The following is a 9,404-nucleotide window of genomic DNA, read 5'->3' as shown; positions in this document are numbered from 1 at the left end:
ATATTGTTGCTAGAGAGAGTGGTAAACGAACAATGTTGACTGCATTTTTTGACATAAATAAAGAAGACGAGAGTGCAAGACAACATTTATATAAAGACTTTCCAAAACATTACACATGGAATGCGAGCGCACTTCGTTGGAATCAGAGAAAACAAGGATCAATGATAGGACGATTGGTTTATGCTAATCCCGCCGAAGGAGAGCGGTACTACCTACGCCTGCTTTTATCTTATATTAGTGGGCCAACATCTTTTAAAGATCTATTCACTGTCAATGGCATATTATACCTGACATTACAGAAAGCAGCACTTGAGAGAGGCTTAATAGAGACAGACGATAACTTATCACAATGTCTTGCAGAGGCTTTTTTATTTCAGTTTCCTAAAGCTCTAAGGAGGCTATTTGCGACAATATTAAGTTATTGTGAGCCAGGAGATGTTCGCAAGTTGTGGGATCAACATTACGATTCACTTTCAGAAGATTATAGACGACAATGCGAAAGTGTTGACCGAGTTCRRAATATGGTCCTAACTGACATCACAAGCTTTCTACAATCTATGGGTAAAAATCTTGATGATTTTGATCTTCCCAAGATAAATGTAGATACCAACTTTCAATTTGGAAGTTTATCTTCCCAAGATAAACGTAGATACCAACTTTCAATGTGGAAGACGAACATTTACGTGCCCGAGAATCTCTTAATTTTGACCAAAAATACGCATATGATGAGAGCATGAAGCACGTAGACGATGATCGTTCAGGAGTGTTCTTCATAGATGGTCCAGGGGGGACTGGAAAAACGTATTTGTACAAAGCATTGCTTGCCAATATTCGTTCTCATTGCTCTTGTCACTGCTTCTTCAGGTGTTGCAGCTAATAATATGCCTGGGGGAGAACAGCTCACTCCCGATTTAAAATTTCCCTTAATCTTGATAACAACTCCATGTGCAACATAAAAAAACAAAGCGGGACTGCTCAATTGCTACGGGATGCAAAAATAATCATTTGGGACGAAGCGTCAATGGCTAAGAGGTAGGCGGTGGAGGCGCTTGATCGAACAATGCAAGACATCACATGGGTGACACTACCATTCGGTGGAAACATAATGGTTATGGGAGGTGATTTTAGACAGGGTCGTGAGACGTGGAACCCGAGCACAGATTGTAGATTCAAGCCTACGAATGTCACCTCTTTGGTCTTCAATTAAAAAAATACGTTTAACTCTCGATATGAGAGCACGAAGTGATCCATGGTTTTCAGATTTTCTATTACGAGTGGGTGATGGAGATGAAGAAATGATGGAAGAAAGCTTTATACGTATTCTCGATGACATGGCCATTGCCTATACTGATAAAGATAAATCAAAGCATGATTTGATTGACGCAATATTTCCGTCTCTGCAAATCAACGGAGCAGATTCAAACTATATTATTTCGAGGGCGATATTATCAACAAAAAATGAAAATGTCGATAAGATTAATGATCAATTGATTGATAGATTCTGCGGCGATGAAAAAGTTTACTACAGTTTTGATGGAGCAGAAGATGACATAAATAACTTCTATCCAATGAAGTTCTTAAACTCGCTGACTGTCAGTGGTTTGCCCCTGCATTACCTCCGGCTCAAAATTGGATGCCCAATAATATTATTACGGAATATCAATCCCTCTAATGGCTTATGTAATGGCACCAGATTGATATGTAGAGGTTTTCAACAGAACGTTATCGATGCAGAAATAGTTGTTGGTCAGCATGCTAGAAAGAGAGTATTTTTGCCGAGAATTCCTCTTTGTCCATCTGAAGATAACATGTTCCCCTTCAAATTGAAGAGAAAACAGTTTCCAGTCCGGCTTAGCTTTTCTATGACAATCAATAAAGATCAAGGACAAACCATTCCTAATGTAGGTGTGTATCTACCAGAATCARTATTCTCTCACGGACAACTTTATGTGGCGTTATCAAGAGGGACATCACGTGAAAATACAAAGGTATTAGTAAAGCCTGCCAAAAAATTCAATCGTGACGGAGTCTACACATCAAACGTGGTGTATCAAGAAGTTTTACGTGATTAATAAGGTACAAACGAGTACTTATTATTGCACATTTTTTAACAACTACGCTTGGTATGTATCTATTATAATCATAAGACATTTCTTACAGGGTATATCTACATATGGATGCTTCAAGTGGTATCTTCTCATATTCTGTATGTGTTGATTTATATTATTTTAGATGATTATATATCCGTTTTGTTTAAACATGATTTTTGGTTTTTTTTTGTTGATCATGAGTTGCATTAAGTGAAAAACATTATTAAACAATCTAAGAATAACAATTGATGTGTGTTTGGAAATCCGTTAATCATGCAATTCTCTTTTCAAATCTTCGGTTAATCAAATGTAATAAAATTTGAAGTTTATAATGATCATAAACGTCATACCTTCTATTTACAAAAAACATTCACATCACGCCACATTGCGCGGGTATCCAACTAGTGAGATATAAACCAGCCAATGGTGAAGAATGAGAAACGATTTAGGGTTTGTAATCATGTACTTTTGATATAACATGAAACTATGTCTTCATAGTGTACTAGTTGTGTACACATGCAATGCGGCAGGAGCCGTGAATTTTAACGATTTTGAAGTTTCACTGGTTTTATTAGAGAAGATTTAATAATGATATATAATTTACATTTGGTCTTTACATATTAATACAATTTGAATAAATAAGAGTTATGGTTCCAATTACAGTCTATCGATGAAAAAAATTGTATGACAGTTTAAAATCCAATATATTTAAAATCCAACATATTTAAACGACTTCACAAATGTGTCGATTTACACCAAGAGCAAAGAATCAAGAGATGGAGACCGAGACCGAGAGTTCTATAGCAATTGAATGGGAGAACTTTTAATAACTCATGGTGAATATCAGTTTGATCTCACCTTGGGGGATGGGGAGAAGACATAGAGGTATGAGAGGGTGAAGACATAAGTAAAAGGTGTCAAAAGTATCTTAGGAACATGAAAAGAAAAGGTAATAATRTGCATTGRTAACTTGTACAATATGTTATTTTAATTGTAGATTAAGAGATTTTAAGACTGAATGCATAAACTAGTAGTACTTAATGCATTATGAGTTGTTTTTAAGACTTTTAAGACTTTGTGCATTAAAAATTGTTTTTAAGACTTTTGATAAATTTGGTTTATAAGGTAKTATAGATATAATSTATGTTATTTCCCAYAGTGACCATGTGYTTTTCTTTACCTTGTAGGGTACATATGCAAAGATTGGCTGTACTCAAGGGTGGTTTGCAGCATCTCTATTCCATCCTTCTTCAAAGTGAGTTCATTGACATGGTTCCTTATGAAACTATTAAATGGAGATTAGAGATGCAAATTAGGTGGGTTTATRTAATGGGTTTATTGTTTAACCGAATAAAATAAATCGGGCTGAGTTGGGTTAAGTTTTGCATATTACATATCTGGGCCGAGTTTGCATCATTTGTGAGAAGCTTAATTTGGTTTGTTTCCATGAGCAGGTACTAGTTGTTAACGTTTTCCCAATGCAGGAATATAGCCCAACTTATGAASGTTAAGATTATGCAAAGGCATGGCGGGTGGAAAGACCTCAAAGTACATCATAGGTAATAATAGATGACTACATTCCTTCCATTGTATTTTATCCTTGTWTTTTATTATGTTTTCTTCAACTTTTTGCTGCACCAATCAATTGGTTACTTGACAAATGCACTTGCAGATGTCTGTATGCTTCTAATTCGTCCTGAATTTCTCATTAATCGGATCCTTTTTTCTAACAAACAGGATTGATGTGCATATCTACTGCTATTCTGTAGCTAATAAGTAAATATCTAATCCTTGATATTTTTAGTAGTTCGCATGCTATTTCATAYAGAAAGTAAATGATGCAGTAGGAAAACATAGAAGGATTGACAAGCGTAAATCCTCAAAGGGTAAGGAGTTTACAAGCGTAGAACTTAGGAATAAGAGAAAAATCTTAAAAGTAGAGACAAAGCTCTAAACTTTTCATTTCATCAATCAATAATCTGAATAATGAAAACAAAGAACCTTTATAGGCTAAAAGGAGAAGAAACCTAAACCTAAACCAACTAGGAAAATACTTAAATAATTAATAAAAAGGAAATTTTATAATAAACCTAATCTAATTAGGACGAAAATAATTAATAATGGTTAAAGAAAATCCAATGAAAAAGGAAGAGATTTTTAGACAAAAATCCGTCCAGGTGTCCACAGGCGACCTGCGTGGACGACTGTTTTCTGCCATCGATGCAGGATTTTGAAGACAAATCCTGCTTCTTTCGAGCCTGTTTCCTTTTCCCCTATTGATCCTCAAAGAGGCATGTTAACTCTCGGATCCATGCTACATCAGTAAAAGAGTGGAGATATTTCAAATAGTTCCTATTGAATTCCTTTTAACAGAATGATCCTTTGGGAATTCATGGATAAGGACCCTAAAAGKGAAAAGGCTTGAACCAAATTCATGCCTACCTTTTCCATAATTGTTATGCTGTCATTTTCTGCAATCCTGAGAAACGATACCCATAATTTTTTTTACTGAAGTTGGTAGTCGAGCTCAACTAACAAATAAAAGCCAGACCTTGGGGCTCCTCACCGTAGGTCCATCAGTTCAGGTATCTTAGGGCCACTGGGGACTTTCCTGACTATTATCTTCAGGACCCATGGGATTAGTCGAGGTGTGCACAAGTTGGCCTGGACACTACAATTACCAAAAAAGTTGGTAGTCGATGCTATTTTCTTTTATTAACCGTGATTTAATATAACATCATCCTTCTTGACTTGCAGTATCAGATCAATTTTATGCCTCAACTTGCCTAGTTTCTCTGGGGGATTAAATCCATGGGGAACGCCAAACAAGGACAAAACTCGTGATGTTAGTCCCATTTTTTCTTCTCTTTTTTCATTTGTGTTCTTTTTTACCGTTGGTTYAGTTCAGGATAAAATGGAAGTCTTTTATTGGGATGAATCTATCTTAAAAGTCCTTGGAACATTTTCTTGTTTCTGAGAAAATTGACACCTCCATATGTAGATGATGGGTTTCTTGAGATTGTTGGTTTCAGAGATGCATGGCATGGTCTGGTTCTACTTGCACCAAAGGGGCATGGCACCCGTCTTGCACAGGTTAAAACTGAATCCAACTTTATATGTATATATATATAATATACATATCATATATATACATATATATATATATATATATATTAATAGGTCATCAAAGGATTTGGATGAGAATATATTACTTGTTATTATAATCAATAATCTGAAATAAATTGATGATGTTTAGACACAGAGAGTGAGATTCGAATTCCATAAGGGTGCAGCTGAGTGCGCATATATGAGGATGGATGGAGAGCCTTGGAAACAACCTCTCCCAGTAAATGATGACACAACGGTTGTTGAAATCTCACATCTTGGACGAGTGAAGATGCTTGCAACACAGAATTGCAWATCGAGGAGTGTTAATGCTCCCTCCACTCCTCATCGTCATGAAGAAGATAGTGGTGACAGTGAGGACGAAGAGGATCCTCCTACAGGCGAAGAATGGAGAAAGTTTGGGGCAGCCGAAACATTTAAGATCCCAGAAGATGTGGACATCTCTCTTCTCAGTTAGGTATGTTTCTCGCTACTCAATCAGGGTACATGATTTAGTATGCCAAACTTCAGCGTGTTAAGAATTTGTACATATACATACATACATGCGTTATTTATTCATTCAATGCAGCTAAAAGCCCGAGTAGGCGTTGATGAAACAAGATTGCGCTTTCATCCTGAACTAAAACCGAGTATGCAGTCATGTCTGTATTGCAACCTTATATATAACGACCCTTATTTATAATATCTATGTTTGCTCTGTGTGTATATATATCTAGAGGAAATTGTAGTACGTTGAAATGATTGGAATTCCAGGGTGTTAACGATGGAGTTGAACCGAGTAGAGCATGTTGTTTTTCAAAATGGTGTTCATGGCTCGAATAACTTTTTCAATGTCCCGTAGTTGTTTAACACTTTCGAGTGACACATTATGATCTAACGTTGAAAGTTGTATAAGCTTGTTTTATGAGTTCAAATACACGACTCGTTTATTGGCTCAAGACTCATCGACTCGTTTAAACAGCTCAGAGCTCGAAGAGATTTGGTTTTATACCACAATTAGGGCTTGATAAATATGTTTTGACAACTTACATAAGTTGCATGACATGCAATTATTATCCTCATTGCATTATGAAACAACATGCCATTTCATAGGCATTAAGTAATGGTAATGGTACCATTGTTTTTCATGTTCAAAATAAAGAAAATTGAAAATGAAATTACAATATCCAGAAACGTAATTTTCACCTTGTCGATATCGCGGAAAAGAGGACACGACGTGAACCAAGAAGCAAAACATAACGACACCGTTGATTAGCAAGTGTTGAATGTTAACTGACATAACAAGACTTCCAATGTGTTAACCATAAAAGAAAACCAAATCAAAGTAAAGGTTGAGTTCCGATGAAAATGAAAATCATGGTGTCACATTTGTGTAAAAGATTTTGAAAACCGATAATGTGGCACACTTGTGGTGTCACATTTGAGTCCAAGAAACTCATTTCTAGGCCAATTTACCCCTTTTCTTTGCATTGTGACGAAACTAACATGCAATATACTCTCTTGGCATATACCAAAACAACGACGTAATCAACGTTCACATTTTAATCAGGGGCAGACCCGGTGTGTAAAATAAGGTGGCATAGGTCACTGCTTCGTTCCTCCATCGTAAGGTAAAAACGTTTAGGGTTGTGAAAGGTTTCAATGTCAGATTCTAAGCTTGTTGCGAGAATTTCTGTATGCTCAAATTAGTAATCTAGAAGTCACAAATACTTAATACACATGTTCGTTAGTGAAAAAAATGACTGATTTGTTAAATCATAAAAAAAACAAAGATATCAGATATAAGTTCGAATAGAAACCAAAACTTACATTTGCATAACGTCATCCAACAAACTCATTATGTTTACATAAGGTGCAACCATGGGAAGACAAAGTTAGAGAGATGTTCAATCAGGGGAGTATTAGATAAACTACAACAAATTGAGGTTATAGGACGCTAAATATGTCTAAGTGTGCTAATAAATTGTTTTATAGACTTAAGTTTATAAAACCCAACAATAAAACGTCTTATCTAAAAACGTTACAATAAATTTATAGTCGTTTTTAAGCATTTTAACAAGTTTTTTTTATAGCATTTAATTGTTTTATTTTATCATCGATCATGCAGGTGGGGATTGATCTAGGGTAGTGATGGCCAGACCGGACCGGGACCGGCCAAGGACCGCCCCGTCCCGGGAACGGTAAGGACCGGTTATGGATTTTGGGTGTTTCGCGGGACCCGTTAAGGACCGGCCCAGCCCGGTTTTTAAAAAATGTAACTATTTTTTTTTAAAATGTAGCCGTTATTTTTCAAAAAACTAGCCGTTTTTGGCTCTTTTTTTTTTGTATTTTTTGCTTTCAAAACACTATATATAAATGTCTTGGTTGATAGATTTACATACCAAGTTCTCGATTCGTAAAAAACGCAAAAAAAAAAAAAAGGTTCATAATTATCGGTTTTTCACTATATTTTGTAAGACAATGTAATTTTAATTATAATAAAACGCATTTTTAAAGTGTATTTGAGTGACCCAATTACAAATTTTATAACGTATTAAAAATATATATCATTAAAAAAATAAATATAAAAAATTTATTTTTTAATGACCGGGACCGACGGCCCATAATCGGTTACAATAAAGCTTGACCGGACTCAACTTTTTCGACCGGGGACCGGTTATGAGAAATCTTGAGACCGGTTGGGACCGTCCCGGCCCGGAAGCAGTTTTTGGCCATCACTGATCTAGGGTTTGAATATGGGTTTTAATTAACATTGAATTATTTTATTTTATATTTATAATATATAATATTAATCTACTTTTATTTTTATAAAAGGATAACAGTAAGAAGAAATTTCCACTCATGTAAACGGTACATAATAGATTTTATTGGCATTTGGCTAACGATATTAACTCGAGGAATTTGTTTAATATGTGAAACACAAAATATGGATCATTGCTGTAATTAATGAACTTTAGGGTGCGTTTGATACGCAGATTGTATGAAACTGGACGAGACAAAAATAAATAGTCTCATGTTTGGTGTATCATAGAATAAAAATGAGATGAAACAACACGAGACAAAAATAAGATTTCAGATCATTGCAAAACAAAAASGTTATATTATTTTAAGACAAAATCCAAATAAAAATATTGCATTTTAAAGAAAAAGATAAAAAGAGAATAGTTACCATTTAATTAGACAATGAGTTGAAAACTAACATGTGGATGTGATCATTTTTGAGATTGATTGTAAAGAGTTGTGGCCAATGTGAGAGTTTTGAAACTTTGAGTCTACAATGTGAAATATGATTATAGATATTTACAAAAACCGCCATTTTCCCTAATGACGTCATCACTTGTGTAATGAAATTCGGGTTTCTCCCACGTTTTATGATATTCCTCAAACTTAATCAATAATGCATTATATTTTAGATTTTTTTGAATAAATTAATATTTTAAATAATTTAAATTATAAAAATAACCTATAAAAAATTATATTTTAAAAAATGTTCCCCCCATTTAACACTACATACTGCTTGGTGTGTATAGAAGTGGAACACAAATGAACTGAATGAACAATAAGAGAGGGATCCAAAAGAATTTTATACTTAAATCCTTAATAAAATAGAGATGTTTCATTTTATCTATAAAAAAAACCTAGGGGCCAAGGCCCTAATGGCCATTTGCCCCTGGGTGCGTAGGGGGGGCTTTTTTTGCAAAAAAAGGATATTCAAATATGATAATGTGATCCTATTGATATAGAGAAGGTTGATGGTTTAGCACCAACTATTGTGTAAGAGGCCCACCTAGCCACACCTTACTTTGATTTCTATTTTGTCAATTTTCCTTTCCCATATATATATAGAGTTTGTTTCAAATACAACCCATTGCATTTGTACAACCAATGCAACCCAATAATTTGAGATATTTATAGAAATGATGAGAGTTCATTTATTATAATTTGAATATATATGGAAAATGAATATGATTCATTAATTATGATCATTACTTTATATTAAGAAACAATCAAAACTTCTATGAAATCACATATTAATCAAATGAAATGGACGGTTGAGATTGGGTTGCATTGGTTGCACAAATGACGAAGGTTGTATAATAACCAACCTCTCTCTCTCTCTCTCTCTCTATATATATATATATATATATATATATATAGACTTGGGATCATGTGAGACCAGCTTGTTTT

General features: G+C 34.7%; 1 protein-coding gene across 4 annotated transcripts in view; it reads left to right on the top strand.

Annotated features, from left to right (window-relative positions):
- The window catches only part of LOC112523949 (diacylglycerol kinase 5-like), a 29,227-nt gene extending 23,182 nt beyond the window's left edge, over positions 1 to 6,045 (top strand). For 2 of the 4 annotated variants that reach the window (XM_025133633.1, XM_025133630.1), the window contains 5 exons: positions 3,278 to 3,345; positions 3,575 to 3,649; positions 4,848 to 4,935; positions 5,067 to 5,183; positions 5,347 to 6,045. In XM_025133633.1, the coding sequence (XP_024989401.1) occupies positions 3,278 to 3,345; positions 3,575 to 3,649; positions 4,848 to 4,935; positions 5,067 to 5,183; positions 5,347 to 5,673 (675 nt within the window). In that variant the 3' untranslated portion in view covers positions 5,674 to 6,045. The remainder of the gene's footprint in view (positions 1 to 3,277; positions 3,346 to 3,574; positions 3,650 to 4,847; positions 4,936 to 5,066; positions 5,184 to 5,346) is intronic. The other 2 variants (XM_025133631.1, XM_025133632.1) reach the window with 1 other exon arrangement.
- Positions 6,046 to 9,404: the final 3,359 nt, after the last annotated feature.

The sequence above is a fragment of the Cynara cardunculus genome, assembly GCF_001531365.2.
Source record: "Cynara cardunculus var. scolymus isolate 2C chromosome LG 12, CcrdV1, whole genome shotgun sequence".
In the NCBI taxonomy this organism is placed as follows: domain Eukaryota; kingdom Viridiplantae; phylum Streptophyta; class Magnoliopsida; order Asterales; family Asteraceae; genus Cynara; species Cynara cardunculus.
This window is presented reverse-complemented; position numbering and strand designations above follow the sequence as displayed.